The sequence below is a fragment of the Pinus tabuliformis genome, chromosome 2_1, assembly GCF_031772625.1.
Source record: "Pinus tabuliformis cultivar Carrire ecotype Pingquan chromosome 2_1, CPIR1, whole genome shotgun sequence".
Taxonomy (NCBI): Eukaryota; Viridiplantae; Streptophyta; class Pinopsida; order Pinales; family Pinaceae; genus Pinus; species Pinus tabuliformis.
In genome coordinates this window covers 123811292-123836853 of record NC_142299.1, presented here as the reverse complement: position 1 = coordinate 123836853, position 25562 = coordinate 123811292, and the positions used below count along the sequence as shown (strand labels likewise).

At 39.7% G+C, this 25562-nt stretch overlaps 2 protein-coding genes across 5 annotated transcripts in view; both read right to left on the bottom strand.

Annotated features, from left to right (window-relative positions):
• Window positions 1–25562, bottom strand: part of GCP1 (glycoprotease 1) — a 316675-nt gene that overhangs the window by 35309 nt on the left and 255804 nt on the right. The gene's annotated exons all lie outside the window — the stretch shown is intronic.
• On the bottom strand, window positions 18537–20129 carry LOC149199082 (uncharacterized). The gene is made up of 3 exons (XM_089403654.1): window positions 20080–20129; window positions 19978–19987; window positions 18537–19169 (listed from the first exon to the last, which is right to left on the bottom strand). Exons 1-3 carry the CDS (start codon window positions 20127–20129, stop codon window positions 18537–18539), a joined length of 693 nt encoding a protein of 230 aa, XP_089259780.1.

Below are 25562 nucleotides of genomic sequence, written 5' to 3'. Positions count from 1 at the left end.
ATAACTTTGGATATCAATGACCATCTCCTTCATAATTGCATGCTTGATTTTGGTGCATCAACGAATGTTACGACTAAAAAGGTTGGACTGATTGAACTTAAGGAGTTCTAGGTCATATCGCAACATTTTCTCGATGGATTCTAGAAAGGTTGAAATCCTTGGTGTGGTCCAAGACTTACAAGGCTACGTAGCCGACTATCCATAAAAGATCATCACCATGGATATAGCTATTATTGATGTGGAAAATGTATGGGGAATGCTCCTATCCATGAAGTTTATAGCCAACTTGGGTGGATCTATTCAGTTGGATCTTTCATATGCCATTATTCCCGCAGTAGCAGGTGGTATGGTCAGATTATACAGGGAAGTTGAAAGAAGATACCATGTTGAGTATCCGAAGAGACTAGAAAATGGTGAAGAGATTAAGCCACAAGGTCAGCCACCCCATTATGAAGCCGAATTCATCTAGCCAGTGTATCACCTTTTCTTGCCTCATGTGTCATCCAATTTTTATTAAAATTTGACAGCTCAGGGATGAATTTCTCCTAGAATAAATCATATCTTTCAGTTTTGTTTGAACCACCTATAATAAAATTTCATTTCTAACAATTCGAATGACTTTCTAAAAATAGGAAGTCACATCTCAATTTGGAAATGGCTTTCCAAAAATAGAAAGCCATGTCTAAATGATCGAGGATGATCTCGACATATGGAATCCATTTTAAAATCAAATCAATTATGATTATACAAGACAAAAATTAATATTTTTAGCCTTATTAGTATTATTATTATTATTTTACTATTATTTATAAAATAGTCTAAAGTCATTCACCTTTAATAAAAACGAATTCTCTCATGAAATAAGTAAATTAAATTGAGAATCTCTTACTTGGAAAATTGAACCTCTCGCTTGGAATAAAATAGTAACTCCACATTTCAGAGAATGTAACTCTCCCTCACTAATTTGATGTATGGCAGAAGTGTAACTCCTCCTCATTAAATGCACTTGTAACTCCCTCATTCAATTCAATTTATAACTCTCACCAAATGTTTTCTCATGTCTATGTGTAACTCTCTCTCTCGTTAATTCGAATTGTAACTCCTCAAGACGTGTATCTCTCTCTCTATTCTTGAGATGAGTTACAATTCTCCTCAAGTAACTTCTCCTTCATGGAATTCGATTCTCCTATTATTGGCTCAAGGCATGAATTCATTTTGTAACTCCTCTCTTTTCTCATCTATTTAAGAAAGAGCAAGTGAGAGTTAATGTAGCATGTTCATTGTGAAAAAAGAGACCTAATGTTGAGTGTGTGCAAGACAAGTGTGAGAGCAAGTGAACAGTAAAAGCAAGGGAAGCGCTGGAGCAAGTGTGAAGGACAAGATTTGACAAAGAGAAGGAGATCTTCAAGCAAAGAGCAAGAAAACTTCAAATGCAAGTTGATCAGACATTGGTGACTTTATTCATTCTCTCTCTCTCTCTCTCTTTGTACTCTGCTGAACAATTGAAGAAATCTAATAGAAGAAGAATCATTTGGGTTTTGTCCTGGTCATTGGACCTAACTTTCAGTGTCTCATATTTGTGATTGGTTGTCTTCATATGATCCTTATGTTTATGTTCTATCTACAATTGCTGATATGAAAAGTTGTGAAGAAGAAATCTGCATTCTAAGTAATTGTAACAACATAGAACATTCAATTTTCTGCAAAGTACATTTAGTTTTTTGCAAAGTACATTCAGTTTTCTGCAAAATACATTTAGCTATCTGCTAAGTATATTCAATTTCATTCAGTTTTCTGCAAAGAACATTCAATTTTTTGCAAGTACATTCAGTTTTCTGCAAAGAACATTCAATTTTTTGCAAGTACATTCAGTTTTCTGCAAAGAACATTCAATTTTTTGCAAGTACATTCAGTTTTCTGCATAGAACTTTCAAATTTCTGCAAATAATTTTTCAAATTTTTGCATAGAACTTTCAGATTTTAACATGGTATCAGAGCCTTGGTGAAGACAAGTCCAAGGAGACCAGAAATCACCTAAAGAGACCCCACTTGCTGCCAAATTTTTTTTTATCAAGATGACTTCGTCCTACTTCAAGGTAGAGAAGAAACTAAATGATGCTTCAAAATTTGGTCCATGGAAAGCAAGGATAGATATAACTCTTAAACAACACGAAGTTTTGGAGCATGTTGAAAGCATAATAGCTGATCCACCAAAGAATTCAAGTGTTGTTGTCAAATCCAAACATAAAAAGAGTGAAATCAAAGCTAGGAAAAATATCAATGATTCTCTTAGTGATCATCTCATTACTTATCTTTCTAGTTTGAAGAAAGCTAAAGAAATGTATGACAAACTAATTGGCATGCTTGCATTTAGTAACTTGAACCAGATTATTGCCTTGAAGAATCAGCAAAAGGACATCAAGATGAATAGAAGAGATTGTTCAAGAATACTTCTTGAGAATGACTAAAATCAGGGAATCAACTGCCAACAGTCAGTGAAGTTGTACCCGACAAATAAATGGTGTTGATTGCGCTTGGAGGCCTTTCTCCTGTTTGGGAGACTTTTATCACCACCATCAGCAACAATAACACTATTCCCACATTTGATGAGCTCCTGGGAAAGTGTATCCAAGAGGAGCCAGAATGATCTCCAAAGGGAGAATTTCACATCATGAAGAAGGAGAACCTACTGCTTTTATAGCCTGTGAAAAGAGAAAGAAAGGTAATAAAAAGAAATTTGTTTTCAAATCAAATAAAGGGAATCTATACATGTCAAAAATTAGAGCTTTAACTGTTAAAAGCATGGTCACTTTGCTCGTGACTGTAAAGAGAGAAGAAGAGCATCTAGATTCAAAAATAAATCTGATTATAGAAAAGACTCTTTTGAAAATTAAAGTAAAGGGCATCCTAAGTAAACAAGAAATCCAAGAAATAAAAATAATGCAGTAGAAACTCAATCATAATATTTTCTTGTTTCTGCTATTTCCAGTTCTTCTTCTGTAGATTCATTTGATAGTTGGTTCGCTGATAGTGGTGCTTCCAAACATTTCACTGGTTACAAAGAAGCATTCTCTAATCTAGATGAGAGGGAGACTAATTTAAAGGTTATCCTTGTAGATAATTCTACTCACCAAGTTAGAGGTTATGATTCGGTTTCATTTCAGTTAGATAAAGGCAAATTTATTTTTCCGCAAGAAGTTTTGTATGTATCTAGTTTGAAAAAGAATCTTGTGTCCATATCTTCTCTAGAAGATAAAGGAATGAAAGTTGTTTTTATTAATGGAAAGGTTATGTTAGTTTTTGTAGCATCGGATGTGTTCTGGCCACAAAATTTTGTGGAGAGGCTAGAATATATGAAATCCCCAAAACCCAGAAATCATTTCTGAAATTCTGTTTAGAAGTGTCTCAATTAGATTATTAACATATTTTTAAATATTTCTTAAGTCTAAACTTAGGTAATATGGTTAAATAATCACTATTGATTGAGATAAGTCGTGAATCATCTAGAAACTCACATGAATTGACCCAGAAATGATCTAGACATTGATTAAGTTTTAATCTTGGTTGTTGGTGCTCCAATAGTGAATTATAAAAGAAAGTCAATGTGGTGATGGAGATCATCCAGTGCAGATACTCAGTTGCCCAGACAGTTCGATTTTCTCAGTAGCAGCATCTCAGTAGAGAAGATAGAGCCAGAGGGTGAGTAGCAGGTGCAAGAGGAGAGCAATAGCATTCCCAGAAGAAGTTTTTCAGCTCCCAGAAGAATCGAAGGAAGGAAGGCTGAAATCTTCAGAGAGCTAGCGTAGGCTCCGTGTAGAGGGTGATGCAGGCAACTCAGTGCAGAGGTTGGGGAAGCTATTTCGGAGGCAGAAGATAGTTGTGGGGTGAAAGAAAATTCTCACAATATTTTTGCTAGTATTTTCTTCAGATTAGATTGCCAGTTAGGCATCTAAATTATTGTACTCATAATTACTACTGAATATTAATAATAAAACCCTCATCTGCTGCACCAGTTTTCCCAAGTTGAGCTTTTCGAAGGACAATTGTCAAAAAATAACTGTCAAATTTATTGTGTGTATGCTAGAAGATTTTCCAATATTTTATTTTCCGCAGTATTTTTATGGTGAAAATTGCAATTGTGATTTCATTCATTATTCGCTATAGCAAATAAACTGCATAATTAATTTTTGAGTTAGAAGAATAATTTCCAATAGTTGCAATAGATAAAATTTTCACATGGTGTCAGAACATAATTGATCAGCCAGGAAGCTTAGAAGCAGAGAAAGGAATTTCGTTGTTCAGAGGGAGCAGCAGATCGAATTTCCCAGAGAAACTGCGCAGAGCCCAGAACAGGGAATTTGAGTTGCTAGGGCAGCGATTCGATTTTTCAATTGAAAGGAGGCAGGAAAATCAAATTTCCCAAATTAGTGATTCCAGTAGTCAGAGGGAGCAGTTGCAGCGCAAATTTCCACTAAGCAAAATCCTAGTTGGACGCGAGAGTTTTTGCTGCAAACTATAGAGAAAAATTTGTGTCGGGGGGAAAGAGGAATAACACACTTCTTCAAATATAGCATGGACAAAAGTAACATTCAAGAGACTTCCAATTTGTCTTCTAGATTGGAAGACGAATTTGCTTGCTTAATAGGATCAGCTTCACAGGGAGTCTGGTATATAGATAGTGGAGCATCAGCTCACATGACAGGGGTTAGAGAATATTTCTCTAGCTACAAAGAGGAGTAGATGGATTTCTATATTACTATGGGAAACAAAACGAAATGTACTCCAGTAGGGAGAGGTACCATAGATTTTTAGGGGGAGGTAGGAGCAAGCACCAGTGCTTCAGATGTATTGCATGTGCCAGGATTAGGTATGAACCTAATTTTAGTATCCCAGTTACATGATAAGGGGTATGATATTCACTTTGTGGGGAAGAAAGTGTATGTTAAACACTCGAGCTGGAAAAAGGTAAGATAGATTGGAGCTCGAAGTAGCAGGTTGTAGCAGTTACAAATCGATTCTCCAATGGCATTGATAGGTAGTAACAGTAGCAGTGGGAAGGAGCTGAATGAATTATGGCACAAGAGAATGGGACATCTACACCATGGAGCACTCAAGATGCTCAAAGAAACCATAACAGGGGTTCCTAAACGTGGAACTAAACACGATGATGTGTGCAAAGGATGCGTAATTGAGAAGTATGCCATGGCGACATTTCCAAGAAGTGACAGCAGAGTTGATGGCATGTTAGGACTTATACACTCAGATATTTGTGGCTCGATGTCCACTAGATCTCTCAGTGGTGCCGAATATTTCATCACCTTTATTGATGTTCATTCTAGGAAAACCTGGATCTACTTCTTGAAGACCAAGGATGAAGTCTTTGACCATTTCAGAGAGTTTAAAGCTCTCGTGAAAATGTGATAGGGAAGAAGATCAAGGTGCTTCCATCAGATAATGGTAATATATTGATAAAGAATTCATAGATTTTTGTCCGAAGGAAGGTATCAAGAGAGAATGGAGAACTCCATATAATCAACAACAGAATGGTGTAGCGGAGCGGAAAAACATAACCATTGTTGGAGCTGCAAAAGCTTCGTTATATGACCAAGATATACCCAAATTTTTGTGAGTAGAAGCATGTAACACGATAGTGTATATTGAGAACAAGACCTCCCATAGAGCATTGGGGAAGAAAACGCCAGAAGGAGTCTTCACAGGGAAGAATTTTAAAGTTAGCCACCTCATAGTTTTTGGCAGCGTTGCTTATTGTCACGTCCCATATGATAAAAGGACCAAACAAGATCAGACTACAGAGAAGGGGTTGTTCGTTGGGTACAGCGAAACCTCGAAGGCATTTAGAATCTACATTCCTAGCAATAAGAAGATAGTAGTAAGGTGAGACGTGAAGTTCATGGAGGACCGAGCTTTCAAGAGGTCTCATGAGATGCTTGTAGATGATCAAAATCAATTAGCAGAAGCTCTTTTAGTCTAGCAACAGGGGCAGCTAGTAGGGTAAGCAGGGGGACAATCACAAGGATCAATTACATGACCAATACCAATATTTCCTCAGGTGCAGGAAATCTGGGGAGTTCTCAGTAGATGGAGCAGTAGAGATAGGATGAGGAGCTGGCAGAACCTTCCACGACTAGTGGTCAAGCCAGCAAAGAGATTCGTCAAACATTAAGAGATGTAGAGGAGTTTATTGGAACTCTTAGGACGAGTAACAGACAATGCAGATAGAGCGACATGTACCAAGCATTGGTAGCTCAGGTTGCAAAACCTTCCAGCTTTTAGGAAGTCGCACAACATCAGTTGTGGATAGATGCCATGGTAGAAGAGTATAGCTCTATCACGACGAATGATGTTTGGGATGTGGTGCCAAAGCCATAAGACAAATCACTTGTAAGTTCGAGGTGGATTTATAAGATCAAATATGCAACAGACGACAGTATGTAAAAATACAAGGCTAGGTTTGTGGCAAAGGGGTGTGCACAAAAGGAAGGGATATATTATGAGGAAATTTTCACCCCAGTTGCCATATACACTTCTATCCGGTCAGTTATATCTCTAGCAGCTCAAATGGGATGGCAGATTCACCAGATGGTCATCAAGACAACCTTCTTGAACGGACTGATAGAGGAGGAAGTGTACATAGAACAGCGAGAGGGCTTTGAGACTCAGGAGAGGCGCACACATGTGTGCAAATTGAAGAATGCTCTATACGGACTCAAACAAGCTCCCAATGCATGGTATAGTAGAATTGACACCTACTTGTAGCAGATGGGGATCGTCAAGAGTGATGCAGATCCAAAATTTTACTATTTGATGGTAGAGGATGAGCCCCTCATTCTAGTTCTATATGTGGAGGATGATCTATTCTTCATACGATCATCGGGGCTCATAGAGGATTGCAAGAGGAACCTGGCAGCAGAATTTGACATGAAGGATTTGGGGTTGATGCACTATTTCCTAGGATTGGAAGTGTGGCAGAAGGATGGGGAGATCTTCCTTGTGCAAGGAAGATATGTTACATATATTCTAAAGAGGTTTAGAATGCAGGATTGCAGACCCATGTCTACAATCAGATAGATGAATCAGATGACAAGGATGTCGACCCCACCTTGTATAAACATCTCATTGGGTCTCTCATGTATCTCCTCAACACTAGGCCGGATATTTGCTTTGCTGTCAATACCCTTAGTCAGTCCATGGTGGAATCAAAAAGGGTACATTGGGCAACAAGAAGGCATATTTTGAGATACATTCGTGGCACAATCGAGTATGGGTTGAAATATACTCGAGAGGATGGCGTCAGAGTTTGTGTGTACACATGCATATTGGGCAGGCAGTTCAGTGAATAGGAAAAGTGTTGAAATTTCTAAGTCTGACACGTTAGAAATCCCTACTGCAATATCTAGTTTATTTCACCTACTTGTTTATTTCATTAACAAGTTATTTAGACATATAAATACTGAAAATAAACACAAATGCATCCTTAACTCATATACAGATCAACAACTGAAATACTAGACAAACACACAAGGGACACCGTTATTTTTGGATAATCGTCCCCGGTAAAACCCAATGCGAGAAAACCGGTGTAACAGCTCTGAGGATTTTATTATTATGCAAATTTTTTGAGTACAACTAAGGTGCCGAAATGGCTCACCCAACAGAGATTGTTACATGGCGGTAATACCTCTTCTCGGAGACAAATATTCAGCCTCTCAACTCTAGTCTGCCCCACGAAAATTCTCCCGGCGCTTCTCCTAGGCTCTACGTCAACCTTGCTAGCCTCAGCGTAGCTCCTAAACCCTCTGTGTTAGCTCTCTGGCCTTCTGCGTCACCCACGCAAGTCCCTCAGCCTTTGTGCAGTCTCTAGCTACCTCTGCGTGGCTCTCGCTGCCTCTGCGTAGCTCTGGTTGCCTTTGCGTCAGCCTCTTCAGTCACTATCTCTACCTCTCTGCTATGTACTCACTGCCCCTCGCTGCAACAAATCACTTGTTCGAATTTTCTCAGTAAAGCCCGCTCCAGAAAATCGAACTGACTGATCAACTTGGTGTGTCTCCAACTGACCCTCAAGCCTCCTCTTATACTTTTTTCGTTGACTCTTCCATGGCCGAGATGAAGTCTCTAATCAACGGCTAAGATTAGGTATGGCTTGATCCATGTCATTTAGAACATTCTCACCCAGTTTTATATTAATACCCATTAATATTTTAATTTTCCTAAGTTTAGACTTAGGAAACCCATTAAAAATATTAATTATTTTAATATCTCTCTAACCAGGTGAAATTTCTCCAAACCATTTCTGAGTCTTGGGGTCTCATGTGCTTTAGCATCTCCACCAATTTTCATGGCTAGAGCACATCCGATGTTACCACAAATCAACACTCCTTAGCGAGGAATGTGCTCTAGTAATGCTCCACTACTAAACAATTCTTCTTTGAATGGATCTTCTTGTAGGTGCCTTTATATGAAACACTCTTCTTCTTTCTTTGTAGTCCTTCTTGATGGATCTAGAATAGTATGTTGATTTTTGGTAGCATCAGATGTACTCTATGTCTCAAAATTTGCAGGAAGGCTTAGACACATGCATTCTCCAATACCTAGGAATCGTTTTGGGAAATTCCACCCAGTTGCAGTTTTATTAAAATAATTAATTATTTGTAATGGGTGCCTAAGTCTAAACTTAGGAAATTAAAATAATTAATGGGTATTAATCTAAATTGTGAGTGTAACTTCTAGAAAAAGATGAGGATCAAGAAAAAATGATCTAAGTCATTGATTTGAAGTTAATCTAGGTTGTTGGTTGTCCAACAGGAAGATATAAGAAGAGGCTTGAGGGGCACTTGGAGAACACACAGAAGGGAGATCAAAAGTTCGATCTTCTAAAGTAGAGCAGTTGCCAAAGAGATTTTCGATAGTGATATTTTGCAGAAAGGGGTAGGGACAGTATCCGAAGGGAAATCCTTCCCGATCGGAGAATACTCAGCAGAGAATAGAGAGAGAGAGATCCAGTAGAGGCAACGCGGAGCCAAAGAGGCTAACACAGAGCCACGTAGGGCAACATAGAGGCAACACAGAAGTCAATAGGGAATCGAAAAATTTGTTGAAGGAATCAATTGCAGAAGCCGGAAGCCGAAGTGTGAGACCGGGAGGTACAAATCAAAATTCCTAGACAACAAATCGATCCGCTGAAGGGGTGAGGGTTTTAACCACGTCAAGAATACTAGTGTATTGATCTGTGATCTATTTGTGAGCGATGTCCTTTGGTGTTCTGTCTAAGGAACTTACCCTATAAATTCCTACATGGTATCAGAGCTATTCGAGGGCCGCATTTGTTGGTGATCGAAATCCGAAGCCGATACAACTGCATCTGACTGTCGTTTCCTAGATCTAATGTTTCTGACCGCTTTCGGGCCAGGAGGACTACTCTATTGTGTTAGAAGCATCTGTTTCAGTGAGAAACCCCTTTCGTTTCACGCGAAAAGGCTTCTAGCCCTAGCTACGTCATTTTTAAGATCCGGAGGTATACAATGTTTATTTGCAGTTTTAGTTATTTATCTCTGTTTATTTCGGTTTATTTATCTCCATGTTGTTTATTACCGATATATATCTTTCATATCTGCATATGCTCTTTGCCCTACGACTCTTTGCGATCTGGGCAAACCAGAAACAGAAAGAAAATAATTTTCTCATGCATATGCTCTTTTTCGCCACGCCTTATTGTGATCTCGAAAAATCAGAAACATTGACAAAAATATTTAGTTTTTGGTTAAATCTAACTTTAAGCCGTAAAGCTTGGATTTCTTTTGCGTGTTCATTTTGGTTTGTGTGGGTTTTTTTGTTTTGTAGGCAAAAGGGGGTTTTTCATGTAAGCACGCACTCGAAAGCTTCAGTGAGCACAAAAAAAAACCCTTCCACTTTTCCAAAAATTACTAACCTTTTAAACTAGCTCACTTGGTCCAAAGTTACTTTATGAGAGTAGAGGTCTTGGGTTCAAGTCTTTCTTTTGTTGAGTTAAGCGATCTCACCCATTATAAAAAGTGAGTCACTTATAATTCTAAAGTCACTTTATCTTTTATTTAAGTTACAATTTAGTGGATAGTTCATAAAGTACCATTGTAAATGGGACTTTCACTTATTTATAAAAGTGGGTTACATAAAGTAATATTTTTTTTTAAGTGAGCTAATTAGATTAAGTTTGGAAGGGGGGGGAAGTTTAAATATAGCATTATCATTCACTTTCCAACATTCATATAGTTCGTCGGCATCTTCAACAACTTTTCTTCAAAAAGCCATAACTTCTTCATCTGGAAGTCGTTTTTTTAATCGGCCTAATTTTCAATATCTTTCCATTGGAACACTTAGTTTCAGCGTCTACAGCTTCAGTTTCATTTAAAATGGAAAGTCCATGCCTAGTTATTCATGAAAGTTGACAGCACCAACTATTTCCAATGGTTATCCTACATTGTGGATTTACTTAGAAGTAAAGGTTTTTATAGAATAGCCTCAGGCCAAGAGTCTAAACCTAAAGATGAAGATAAGCAAGCCAAATGGGAAAATAAGCAAGATCAAGCACGTGGGTTGATAGGGATGTCTATTTCTCCAGACCTTAGATTCCATATCACAGAAATTGATACCCCCGATGAAGCAATGAAACAACTCAATAAAGTTTTTGGAATTAAAAATGAAATTAGAGCCCATCAACTCGAAAATGAGTTGCTTACATTGAACCCCAATAATTTTTCTTCCATTGAAGATTTTTTGTCAAAGTTCAAGACCCTTAGACTTCTCTTGGAAGGTGTTAAGGTTAAGAAAGAAGATAATAGCCTTATCTATTCCATTCTTACTAAGTTAAGACCAGCCTACTCTGTGTTTGTTTCCACCTTCCATTCTACTAGAGAAGCCTTTATTTCTCAAGGACAAGACTACAAGTCCCCCTCTTTTGATGTCTTTTGTGATTCTTTAATAAGAGAGCAAGAAAAACTCTTACATATTGGTCTTCTTAATACTGGAAACTCTTCTAAGAAAGCCTTAGCAGCCCAACAACAACCAAGTTCAAAGAATCCTAAGAAGCAACATCCTAAAAAGAATGGTCCTAAACCAAACAAGGGTCCTAAGCCATTTCAGTCTCACAATGAAAAATCAACTCAACAAAATGATAAGGCAACTAAAAACAAAGGGAAGAAGATTGATAGACATTGCAACTTTTGTAATCGTGATGGCCACTTAGAATCCAAATGCTTTAAGAAGATGGAAGCCTTGGAAGCAACTCTTCAACTTCAACTTCATCTTCATTTTCAGGAATAGCGCTTTCTGCATGTGGTTGTCAAGCATCTCGATCTGGTTATGCACTAAATGTATCTTCTTTTTCTCATTCTCGTGAGTGGCTCATTGATTCTGGAGCTTCTTATCACATGGCCAAAAGCAAAGCCATGTTTTCTTCTTTAAATGATTGTAACACCAAAAATATATATGTTGGTGATGATAGATCTCTTAGTGTTGTAGGGACTGGAACTATTCATCTAGACAATGGTCAGTTTAATGATGTATTGTGTGTTCCTACCTTATCCTGCAGCCTTCTATCTATATATCAGATAACTCATTAACGTGAAGGTAAAACCGTTGAATTTTCACCTCATGATGTCGTAATTAAAGGACCTAAGAAATCCTAGACAGATTTTAGCTACTGGCATTGTTGATGATTCTACAAGGTTGTATAAGTTTAACAACTTTGGGTCATCAAGTCTTCCCTCAGTTTTTGTTGCTCATAATGATGAAGTGAGCAAACTTTGGCATGAGTGATTTGGTCACTTAAACTATCGCTCCCTTCAAAATCTATGTAAAGAAAATATGGTGACAGGTCTTCCTATGGTATCTTGCAGAGATGGCGTTTGTTCTGGATGTGTACTCGGAAAACATCATCGAGATAGTTTTGAAAAACGTGCCTCTTGGCACGCCTTAGCCCCTTTATAGCTTGTGCATAGTGATTTATGTGGTCCACTTCCAGTTGTTTCATTCTCTGGCTACAAGTATTTCTTAACTTTCATTGATGATTTCTCCAGACGCACTTGGGTATACTTCTTAAAACTCAAGAGTGAAGTCTTTAACATGTTGTTGGCTTTTAAGGCTTTTGTTGAGAAACAATCTAGACATCAAATTCTTAAGCTAAGATCTGATAATGGCGGCAAATATGTTAATAACAAATTCATCAACTTTTGCATTGAGCATGGAATTCAGTTGCAATATATTGTTCCATATACTCCACAACGAAATGGTGTAGCTGAAAGGAAGAACCGCACCTTAAAGGAAATGGCTAATTGTATGCTTCAATCTAAAGGACTTAGTCTTAATTTTTGGGCAGCAGCAATTAACAGTGAAAATTACATAGTAAATTGCACTCCTACTAAGCTTTTAAAGAATATCATGTTGATTTGGGGTAGCATCAGATGTGCTCTAGCCATGTAAATTGGTGGAGAGGCTAAAGCACATGAGATCTCCAAGACCCAGAAATGGTTTGGGCAGATTCTAACCGGTTTGGGAGATATTAAAAGAAGTAATATTTTTAATGGAATTCCCAAGTCTAAACTTAGAAAAAATAAAATATTAATGGGTATTAATATAAAACTAGGTTAGAAGGGTCCAAAAGTCATGGATCAAGCCAAATTTAAGCTTAGCCGTTGATTAGAGATTTAATCTCGGCCGTTGATGGACCAAAGAGAAAAGTATAAGAAAAGGCTTGAGGATCAGTTGGAGAACACACTAAGGGAGACCAGTTAGTTCGATTTTTGGAGCGGGGTTAGCTGAGAAATTCTAACTAGTGGTCTGGAGAGCAGCAGGAGGTAGCAAGTACGGAACAGAGAGTCGGGAACAGCACCAGAAGACCAGCGCAAAGGTTGGAGAGGCAGACGCAGAGGCAACAACAGACTGCGCAGTCACTGGAGGGCCTGCGTGGGTGACGCAGAGAGGCCCAGTGCTGACGCAGAGAGGCAGGGGTTGACGCAGAGTGTCTGGGAGCTACGTAGAGGTCAGCTAGGCTGACGCAGAGACTGGGAGAAGTGCTGGAGAATTTTCTTTCTGTTGGGTAATCCAGTTTGACACCCTATTGTAATGAAGAATTGCTGAATAATAAAATCCTCACTTGCTGCACTAGTTTTCCCACATTGGGTTTTTCCCGGGACTATTGTCCAAAATATCTGTGTCAATGCGTTGATTTTTGTGCATGTGTTTGTTTCTGTATTACGGTGTGATATCTGCAACAAAATTTATTTTAATGTTTATTGAAGGAATTTCATAAATAACTTATTGGAAAATAAGTAGGTAAAGTAAATCAATTGTTGCAGTGATAGAATTTTCACACATCACTCCAGAAGAAGCATGGAGTTCAATTAAACCAGACGTAAGTCACTTTCATGTTTCTGGAAGTGAATCATGTGCCCATATTCCAGACGAGAAACATAAAGCCTTAGAACCTAAGAGTGAAAAATGTATTTTTGTTGGATATTCTGAAGATGTCAAAGGATATAGACTTCTTCAACCTAAATCCAAAAATGTTATCATTAGAAGAAACGTAAAGCTTGCTGAAAATATATCAGCCTACAAGCCTAGTTCGGCAGATGTGCCACTTCTCTCTATCCCTTCTACTTTTGAAAATATTTCTTCTTCAAATGATGACAACAAGGATGAAAATCCTCACCCTCCTTCTCAGGATCCTCTTTCAGCGCCTCAGATTCCAAAATGGGTCTGTGCTACTCACAATGCAACAGGTGCTCTTGCAGGTGATCTTACAGATCAGCGTTGTACACGTTCTCAATTCGATAGAGCCCCTTCTTTATTGGCTCAAGCTTCAGTGAATTATGATCCTGACACCTTTGCAGAAGCTTCAGGCCATCCAGATTAGGACGCAGCTATGAATGAAGAATATCGTTCATTATTGGAAAACGATACATGGGACCTTTGTTGATTTGGGGTAGCATCGGATGTGCTCTAGCCACGAAAATTGATGGAGAGGCTAAAGCACATGAGATCTCCAATACCTAGAAATGGTTTGGGCAGATTGTAAACAGTTTGGGAGATATTAAAATAATTAATATTTTTAATGGAGTCCCTATGTCTAAACTTAGGGAAAACAAAATATTAATGTGAATTAATATAAAACTATGTTAGAAAGGTCCAAAAGTCATGGATCAAGCCAGAGTTAATCTTAGTCATTGATTAGGAACTTAATCTCGGATGTTGAATTGTCAACGAGAAAAGTATAAGAGGAGCTTTGAGAGTCACTTGGAGAACACACTGAGTTGATCAAGATTTCGATTTTCTGGGGCAAGGTTTGCTAAGGAAGTCAAAAGAGTGATCAAAGTTGCAGCTAAGGGGTAGTGAATACAGAAGCAAAGAGGCAAAGATAGTACCAGGAGGATCAGCGCAGAAGTCGGGAGAGAGGGACGCAGATCCAACCAAAGGTTCAAGCAGAGCCAGCAAAGGCTCACGCAGAGGCAGCCAGGAGCTGAGCAGTGCCTCAAAGAGGCAGTGTGGGTGATGCAGAGGCTCTAAGGGCTACCGCAGTGCCTCCAGAGGCTGACACAGGGTGAGCTAGGGTGACGTTGGGCAGACGTTGGGCCAGAAAGAGTTGATGCAGTCCCTAGAGGCTGACGCCGAGGTTTTCATGGGGCAGATTGGAGCTGGGAGCTGTCAAAGTGTTTATCCGGGGTTTTAGCCAAAACATTTGTCTCTGATTGAGAGGTACTACTGCCGAGATTATTCTCTATTGGGTGAGTCGATTTTGGCACCGAGATTGTATTCTGAAACTGCTTAATAATTAAAACCCTCAAATAGTTGCACCGGTTTTCCCGCATTGGATTTTTCCGGGGACATTGGTCCAAAAACAACGGTGTCACTTGTGTGCTTGTTTTGTTTCCTTCAGTTGATGATCTATAATGTGTTGAGCATGTACTTGTATTTATTTTCAGTATTTACTTGGCAATAACTTGTTAATTAATTAGAACAAGTAGGTAGAAATAAATCAGAAAAGTACATGAAGGGTTTCTAACAGTTAGACTTACAAATTCCAACATGGTATCAGAGGGTGGTTGCAGATCACAGGAGAATTTAGGACATCAACTAAGCAAAGCAACAACAGCAGAAAACAGCTAAACCCGGGTGACAGAAGTTGTTCCTAGCATAGAAGCAACAAGGAAGGGGTAAAGCAATGCCTGCATCATCAATTTTGAGCCAGGAAGAGGATCAGCGTAGTGACAGAGGGGAGCAGACTCGACCTACACAGTGCCGGTCATCTTTCTCAATCTAGAAGGATTGACGCCGGTGGCCAGGAGGTGCAGATTTTGCTGGTGTCGAGATTGCGTAGAGCCTAGAAGCTCTAACCTTCAATTGGCTGGGACTTAGGAGGCTATGGGTAAGTTGCAGAGTGAAGTCGGTGTGGTACTATAGTCAGAACAATACCTAAAAGGGCAAGACCAAGGAGGAGGGAGTTGCTACCGAGGATTTCTAGCCAAGAAATCTAGATCAGTGGTGTAGCTGCACTAATGATCAGAGTGGGGGTATCTTGACTTTGGTAAAAGGGTTTCCAGGAGGGAAATCAAGGCTCAAAGGGAGTCACACCAAGAACTTCCAAGAGGGAAGTAGAGGAGCAACGAGATGGCAGTGAATGAGGTAAGAGACCAGGATAGATTGGATGGAACCTCAAACTTCGTAGTCTGGAAGGCCAAAATCTTGTCTGTTCTAGACAGGAATCGTGTCAATCACTTCGCCTCGAGGACGATAGCAATCCCAGTTGACCCAACTGAGAACAACAAGTACAAGGAGGCAATGGCGAGGGCCAAGAGCATCATACTTGACGGGATCAAGGACCATGTAGTACCACATATTGCCGAAAAGGACACAACAAATGAGATGTGGGAGGCCCTAAAGAAATTGTACTAGCACACTTCTGTGTAGAGAAGGATGCTACTTGAAAATCAGTTGTAGTCATACCAGATGCAGAAAGGGGAACAAATCAACACCTTCCTCGATCGATTGAAGGAGATCTGAGATCAGCAGACTTCCATAGGGGCCACACTGGATCAAGAATTGATGGTGAGAACAGCCCTAAACGCAGTCTCTGAAGACTGGGAGGTGTTTGTCCAGAGTATACTGAGTAGGGTGACCCTTCTAGATTGGGAGGAAATGTGGGTGGCTCTTCGCCAAGAAGAGATCAGAAGGCTAAGTAAGGCAGGAAGCAGCGGCAAGGGGATCAGAATCAAGAAGGAGGAAGAGGAGGATGTTGCCCTAGCATCTGAGGGACAACATGAGAAACAGAAGAAGGACCTCTCCAAGGTCAAATGCTTCAACTGTGGGGAACTGGGTCACTATGTGAGCCAATGTCCGAGGAAAAAAAGCAAAGGAGAGGCTTCCGAGACCAAGGTTGTGCCTACAAGGGCGGAGAAGGAAGTGGAGACGGATGATCACTATGCCATGAGTGCTCACATGCCACTTGAGAAGAAGTGGGGAGACATCGAGCTGTAGTTAGATGAACTACAGGTGATGAGGGATAGGATCCTCGAGGTACCTAGCCTCTTGGATTATACCTTGCTACGGGAGCCCCAAAGAGGAGTAGCAGTACTGGCAGATGTCAGTATAGACAGATGCAGATGGAGCGACAGAGGGAGCTATAGTGCAAGATTTCCATGACAATGTGAGGCAGCAATGTGAGATGCATGGAGTTGTTGCAGCAACTGTAACAACCCATCTAAACTGATCCACTATGTAAAAATTTTAAACTTTATGATAAAACAAATATGATGAATTTTAAATAATAAATATGTTAAGTTTTATAAAACATATAATTAAACTTTATAAACATATATAAATTAAATTTTATAAAATATATAATTAAACTTTATAAACTTATATAAATTAAATTTTATAAAACATATAATTAAACTTTATAAACTTATATAAATTAAAACTTTAAAACTAAACTATATGCTGAAAACCAAAAATCAAATAAAGGGGGCGCTTACAATCAACTGAACATTTATAGCAGAACGCATTTGACAGGGAAAAGATCTGAGAGCATCAATGCGTGGAAGGCGTGTCGGGACGAGGGAAGGCGGTGGCTGCAAGTAGGAGGGTGGCCACCGCCAGGCCCGTAGATAAAACTGGGGGCCTGAACCGAGAGAAGGGGGGGAAAACAAGAGAGGAGCAGAAAGAACCAGAAGCAGAAATTCACCAGGAGAAAACCAGGAGGAAGATAATTATCCATTGGAAGAGCTTTAAGCCGTCTGAGGTTCTGGGCACGGAGGGACAGAGAGCTTCTGTTGAGAAGCTTTCTGGATTGAGCAGCTAGGTTGCTCAGTCTGGCTGGGTGGTATTGGTCTCCCAGAGATTGGATCAAAGTAGCCACGACATCACCAGCATAATCAGCAGGTAAGTACAAATTTAAATTCTTCAGGCTTTCTGTATTTCAGATTCTAGTTACTGTGTTTGGTCATTACAGATGGTATCAGAGGGTGTTGTTCAAACCCTTTTCGACCTTACATGCCACAATTTGTTGTTCTTGGTATATGAAGAATGAAATTGATTTTTTTTTTTTTTTTTAAAACCCTCTACAGGCTGTCGTCTCTGTATTTCATTCACTGCCCTTTTCTTCAAAAATCGTTTGTGTCCATTGTGAACCGTCATGGGTAATTCCTTTGAAATCTTTATAATATACTTCCAAACTTTTAAAAAAAAAAACTTATCGCATCTGTGTAACCTTCCCACGGTATAATAGATTTTCTTTGAGGATATTGATGCTGCTGGTTGAGGATGCAGTTGGAACGCTTCACGAATTGCGCGACTGCAAGGCTGACAAATACTAGAAAAGCATGTACTTGCTGCCATGGAAAATTAATAAAAGCAATCTTTCTACGAATTTTATTCCGCTGGCCTCTTGTTTCCTTTTTCACTACCTATACAGGTATATGGAACTGAGCGATGTCAAAAGTTATCGCTTCGGATGTTACTATGCCCAATAGCTTGAATTTTTTTGCTTCCGCGCAATCAGATAGTTTAAGATCTTGATGAAAGATCTTTACGCGGATTTGATCTCGCGATCTACCGAAATAACCATCGATTTTATGTTTGTATAAATCACCAGTGATACTTTGATGGGATGCGACCTCGTGATATCTCAGCTGCAAATCCGGTGATGCTATTAGGTTAAAAAAAAAACTTATCGCATCCGTGTAACCTTCCCACGGTATACGCCCGCGGTTATCGTAACCGTCAGCCTTATTCTGATATACATTAATCACAGAATTTACCATGGCGCGTTTGTTATAACCGCCAAAGTTCTGTACTCTATTGCTCTCGATCTGCAGACGTCCCTTTGTTACTTTCTTTTAATAGTTCCTTCTTTTATGTTTGCGGTATGGATTTGAAGGGGCTGCAATCCGAGCCTCTGTTCGATGCCGTGCCTCCCAACTCTCGAAGCGCTAACTATGTCATACTAAAATGCCCTGACAATACGCATGATTACTCTTCTTCCATCACGACTAGAAATATGCTTCACCACATTTGGGGAAGAGTCGTCGCTTGAGCTCTATAACCGAAGCAAAGATTCCATAGCATATGATGCACAAGAGTGCCAAGCCAAAGTACCATAATGGAGCCAATGGCTTTGCAAGCTCAAGAAATGGATATGGCCACCAAGTGAAACCGCGTGCATGGAGAATCCACTGGAAAATGATGTACACTGTAGTCCACAGCACAAAATATGCACCTCGGAACCAAGTGAAGTTCATATTGTTGAGCGCAGTGTCAATAAGAAGGGAAAAAGCATTCACTGAATGCATGCATCCTATCAACAACTTCAACCTGAAATGTTTGGATGACAGGAAGGGAACAAGAATGAACCAGAAAACAATGTCTGTCAGCATCACAGCACCTGCACATGTCTGGAAAACAATTTGCATGGTAAAGCCCCAAAAGCCAGCTTTCTTTCTGTTTTCTTGCCATTCATCGTAGCTTTGTAGCGTGACCGGATTTCCATTTAAATTTTCTCCAGATGTTTCAGTTGCTCCTTGTTCTCTATCCATAGTCAAAAAATCGGTTCTCTCATGATGATCTCTATTGGAACCATGTTTGGACCACTGAATGCATCCCTTCATAGAAATAATAGTTGCAAGCTACAACAATAAAAGATGAACTTGCAAACATGTCAATGCTTAACCTTCCAGCTGATTCATTTCTAACAAGTGATGAGAGGCATTCCATTCATTCAAGCTTTCAAGAGTCAAAATACACAGTAAAAGAAATCAAAAAAAAAAACATATACAAAAATAGAACAAAATATTCTTGGAAGATTGTTTAGAGTGCACTATAGCAAGGGATGGAAATTTTAGAAAAAGTACTAATTTCAACAAAGCTAAAAATTAAAGTGAAAACGTGTGTTTAGAAGGGAAAGAGATGTTTGGTTGCGGTCTTTCAGATTGCTTGAATCCTGGACCTTCAGGGATGACTGATATTTCTTAAGTTTTGTCATCACAAGAAGCCTTCAACGTGCACTAATTGATCTACGGAACCAGATGCACATCGTCGTGTACCAACTGTTTATGCTAGGAGGAGAAATGTCTAGAAATTTCTAAAATGATTGATATCTTAGCATCTCAAAATAAAATTCACAGGAGTAAATTGAATAGCTTGCTGCCTTAATAACAGGGCCCGAAAATATTTTATCAGCACCCTCTGTTTGATAACAAAAGTATTCACAACTTCGTATGCTAACAAATTCATCTATACAATGCCAAATAAAACTGATCTTCGACAGTTATTTCGATTCTGATCTCATAAACATTTCAAAAAAAATCAACATCCTTTTACTGTAACTACAGGCCTCAACGCTGCACTGATAGCAGTGATACTGATATTACAAGCTATCTGGAGCAACTTGGGAGTCTGGATGCTGCATTAGCTCCACCTGCTTCAATCCCTTACCTGGGTGGTTCTGTATACAAAAAGGTTGAAATCATAAATTCAACGTGAGAACCATTGGTTGAATGCCTGGCCCATATTGGGCAGCTACAGTTATTGCGATACTTGCTTGCATCACAGTTAAGATCAGCATCTAAGGTAGAAGCAAGCACCATTTCCTTTTCAGTCGAGGGGATCAATAATGCAGCAGTCCGTGAAATTAAGAGTTTTAACCAGAAAGGAACCTCAGGAGTAGCACTGGAAGAGAAGCAAAACAAAGTTAGAAGATTTCTTAGAGAACTGAGCAAACAAGTGCAGTTATGTGGTTTTTTTTTCACCCCTGCAAACTATATATATTACTGCTGCTGAACCACCAGATTACATTGCTCTAGAAGGAACTAATAAAGTAGAATATATATGATATTAAGAAAATTACAAAAGTACCCATACACTATTAGTCACGTAGCTAGTAGACCTCTTAATTAATGAAGATAAAAGAATCTACTCAATCATTCGCATCAGGTAAATTTACCATGGCTAGAAATAATAAATTAAAACGTGATTCTTTGTTGGACTCTCATGTTTTTTTCATCATTGTCAACATACTCAGGGTTATCTAATAAAATAATCATATATGACCTTCTTTAAATGTGATAGTCAGATTGAGATATGACAGGTATGTTACCGATGTACATTGCAAACCGAAACATCTAACATTTTCATTTTGTGGATGTTGTTAGGTAAATAAACTTTAGGTGCCTTACCTTAGGGGCTAATACCCATACACTTTTGCATTATTCATATTAGGATAGAATACCCTGCATTAGGACAAGGAGGTCACGAGACCACCCTCCTTGACCTCGGTACCAGTAAGATCCGCCTAGCGGGTAAAAATAGCAAAACTATACCCGTTTATGAATGTGATGTTGCAAAAGGAAATTGTGTGTTAAAAATTCGGTTATCCACCTCAAAAATTTTTACAGAATTTTATTATGTGTTCAGGAACCATCACAATGGTGAGGACGTATGAGCGACGACGACGTGATCAGGCAGCATCACCACCATTAATGCCGCCACCGTCGCCATCATCATCCCCATCACCAGCGTCACCGCCAAGACCATCATCAACATCAATCGCCCCAGCGCCAGAGTTGGCTGTGATAATGAATTCTTTGGAGGCCTTATTGGAAACATTAAAAGAATCAACTAAGGCCAAAACCAAAGGGGAATTTCAACCTGTAGCCACCAGTTCAGCGGAACAGAATAATTTTGAGCCCAGAAGATCGAGAGAAGACATTTCTAGGGATCTCCAGAAAATTAGACTCCCAGAATTCTCAGGAGGTCGAGCAGGTGAACACGCTGAAGCATGGTTGGAAGGGATGAACCGATGCTTTAGGTTAAGAGAATATTCGCCTTCAGCAAAAACAAAAATTGCCGTGTTTCAACTAAAGGAAAGTGCCTTGATTTGGTGGGGAAATCTGGAAAAGTAGCTGCACCTTACATCGGATAATGTCCCTTGGGAACTATTTGAGGAAAGGTTCCGCACAAAGTATTTGCCTCCATACTTTCAACGACAGCAGGCCAGAGCCTTCCATACATTAATTCAGGGAAATAAAACGGTGGAGGAATACGAGATAAGGTTTATGGAACTTGTAAAATACATTCACTACTTAGATTCTGATGAACGTCAAGCTGAACACTTCATATTTGGGTTAAATCCTCGCATCAGAGCCTTGGTAAGCATGTGGAAACCCCCATCAGTAGCCGAGCCAGTCGAATGTGGTCGTTATGCAGAAGAGCACCTTGGAATCAAAAAAGATATGGGGCCAGCAGGGCCTTTACAATCAGGATTTCCAGGGAAGGCTCCCCGGAACTTCTTCAGAGGAGGTAGCTCGAGGCCACCTTACGGTAACAGGTTTACCCCAAATGTGGGGGCAAGAGTTCCCATGGCAGTAAACACTATAGCCGCGGAATCATCCAACACCAGACCATGGGCATCGCGAGGGACTGCTGGTAGAGGAAGGAGTGCGAGAGGAATCAACATGGGAGGACGCGGCTCGTCCTCTAGAAATTCACACCTTGATTCAAGAGGATCAACGCAGCTCAATTGTTGGGGATGTGGGGGACCGCATTTCCAGCGTGACTGCCCAGAAACTTCATCGAATATATTGCATAGGACTGGGAAGGAGCCGATATCAGCCAATCGAGGTAATCACAGAATTCATGCAGTAGTCAACCACGACCAAGCAGCCCATCAATCCACTGTAGTGGAATCTTCAGGTATTATCAATGGCATAAAACTCAAAACTTTATTTGATACTGGTGCCACATATAGTTTCATTTCGTCATATGCATTAAACAAATGTGGGTTGGCAGCTCGTAGACAAAATGATTTCCACCAAGTGGAAATGGCCTCAAGAGAACTCCAAACCGTGGGCTTGAGTGTGGATCAATGCAAAATTGACTTAGGGGTCTGTTCGACTAAACTGAAAGTCTATGTCACAGCCTTAGGAACGTATGATCTTATCATAGGTATGGATTGGCTGGAAGCTCACCAAGCTTGGGTGGACTGTTATGGAAAAAGGATTCTGGGCATAAATGATGAGGGAGAAGTAATCCAAATTCAGGGAATCAAGAGGGAAGTTTCTTTACGATACATTTCGACAATGCAGGTGAAGCGTTGTTTAAGAAAGGGTTGTCAGGCTTATGCAATTCACGAAGTAAGCCAAGAAAAAGGGCCATCCTTAGAACAATATCCGGTGTTAGCCGAGTTCCCGGATGTATTTCCAAAGGAACTACCTGGATTACCCCCGGTAAGAGAATTGGATCTCACTATTGAATTAAAGCCAGGTACCCAACCAATCTCTAAAACGCCTTATAGAATGACAGCTCCAGAACTTCAGGAATTGCAAATCCAGTTGAAGGAACTACTCGATATAGGGCATATTCGGCCCAGTACCTCACCTTAGGGCGCTCCTGTAATTTTTGTGAAGAAGAAAGATGGATCCTTAAGATTATGCATAGATTATCGAGACTTGAATCGAGCTACAGTAAAGAATCAATACCCTATGCCGCGAATCGATGATCTTTTCGATCAAATGAAAGGAGCTGCTGTCTTTTCAAAAATTGATCTTCGATCAGGGTATCATCAGCTAAGGATTTCTAAAAATGATATCTCTAACACTGCATTCCGGACACATTTTGGACATTATGAATTTACTGTGGTACCATTTGGGTTAACAAATGCGCCAGCCGTGTTCATGAATCTTATGAACAGTGTTTTCCGTCAATATCTTGATAAATTTGTGCAAGTCTTTTTAGAGGATATTCTCATCTATTCCAAGAATGAAGAAGAGCATGAAGATCATTTGCGGATAGTATTGTCCTGCCTTAGAGAACGTCAGTTATATGGAAAACTATCCAAGTGTTCTTTTTTTCAGGAAAAGATTCATTATTTGGGTCACATCATATTAGGTGAAGGGATTTCAGTAGATCCTGAGAAGGTAAAAGCGATCATGGAATGGCCAATACCGAAAAATGCACATGAGATACGAAGCTTTATGGGTTTAGCCGGTTATTACTGGAGATTTGTGGAGGGATTCTCCAAAATCGCAAAGCCAATCACAACCCTTCAGCGTAAAGGTGTTAAGTATGAGTGGACCGAGGAATGTAATAAAGCATTCTCTGAACTCAAAAAACTACTCACTAGTGCACCAATCCTAAGAGTCCCTGATATGGGAAAAGACTTTACGGTATGTACTGATGCATCCAAGCAAGGGCTGGGTGCAGTATTGATGCAAGATAGGGGAATGATAGCTTATGCTTCCAGAAAGCTAAAACCTCATGAAGAACTCTATGCTACTCACGATTTAGAATTGGCCGTTGTAATGCTAGCTTTAAAGATTTGGAGACACTATCTAGTGGGACGAAATTTTACACTTAAAAGCGACCATCAAAGTCTACAATATTTGTTCACCCAAAGAGACTTAAATGCCAGGCAAAGGCGATGGAGTGAATTCCTAAGTGAATATGACTTCGGAATATCATACATTAAGGGAAAAGAAAATGTAGTAGCCGATGCCTTAAGCAGGAGGCCTCGGATATTTTCCCTCATACCCATTAAAGTGGACTTAAGACAACGAGTACTGGATCATCTTATAAAAGACAGCTGGTATTTAAAGGTGAGAGCAAGTCTTGAGGGTATTAAGGCAAAAGAATCTATATTTGAGGGTTATGAATTAGAAAACGATGGGATCTTACGATTCCATGGAAGGATGTACATTCCTGATGATAAAGATCTTCGAGATACCATCCTTGGGGAAGCCCACAAAGCAGTATATTGTGCTCATCCTGGAGTAGGGAAAATGTATGCGGATACCAAGAAACTCTTCTTTTGGGCAGGCATGAAACGTGATATCACTCAATTTGTTGCAAAATGTTTGGAATGTCAGCAAGTAAAGGCAGATCATTGTCACCCAGCGGGCCTCTTACAACCCCATGACATTCCTATGTCTAAATGGGAGACCATTTCTATGGATTTTATCACTGGACTACCTCTTACTTCTCAAAGACATAATGCCATTCTGGTAGTGGTGGATAAATTAATAAAAAGCGCCCATTTCATTCCGGTAAGAGATACTTACAATGTTGTTGACGTAGCTCGAGTATTCATAAATGAAATTATCAGATTTCATAGAGTACCTAAGAAGATTATATCCGACAGAGATTCGCAATTCACTTCCAGATTCTGGACTTGCATGCAAACAGCCTTAGGTACTCAGCTAAATTTAAGCACTGCTTACCATCCTGAGACTAATGGGCAAACTGAAAGAGTAAATCAAGTACTTGAAGACATGTTGTGAATGTATGTGATGGATCAGCAATCACACTGGGAAAAGTATTTACCCTTAGTCGAATTCGCATACAACAACAGTTACCACAGTTCGATTGGGATGCCTCCATTTGAAGCTTTATATGGCAGACCTTGCAGAACACCGTTAAGTTGAGACAGGTTAGAAGATCGAGTGATAATAGGACCAGAACTAATCCATGAAATGGAAGCTCAGGTCAGACAAATTAGACAGCGATTAAAGGAAGCACAGGATAGACAAAAGAGTTATGCTGATACTCACCGAATTGATAGGAGGTATGAAGTAGGGGATCAGGTCTTCATCCGCATCAAACCAAATAAAAGTACTATTCGATTCGGAAAAGGGACAAAGTTGTCACCCCGATTTATAGGACCGTTTAAAGTCGTGGAAAGAGTCGGACCTGTTGCCTATCGTCTTGCCCTGCCACCTCACCTGCATAGAATTCATAATGTATTTCATGTTTCTGTATTAAGACATTATATAGCTGATCTATCTCATAACCTCCAGTGGAAAGAATTGCAGGTATCGGACGAGGGAGTCATAACGGTCGAACCGTTACGTATAGTGGAACGTAGAGTTCGACAGCTGAGGAACCGTCTGGTGGACCAAGTTAAGGTCCAATGGGACAAGTATAGTCCTGGATCAGCAACTTGGGAAAATACAGAGGACATATGTCAAAGATACCCTAATTTATGTCCATTTTGAAGAACTTTACACTATGTTTAGTATATATTTACT

Excerpts from the sequence above, each read along its gene's own strand:
- LOC149199082 (XM_089403654.1), bottom strand. The coding sequence starts at position 20,129 with ATGGTGCTTGCTTCTACCTTAGATGCTGATCTTAACTGTGATGCAAGC.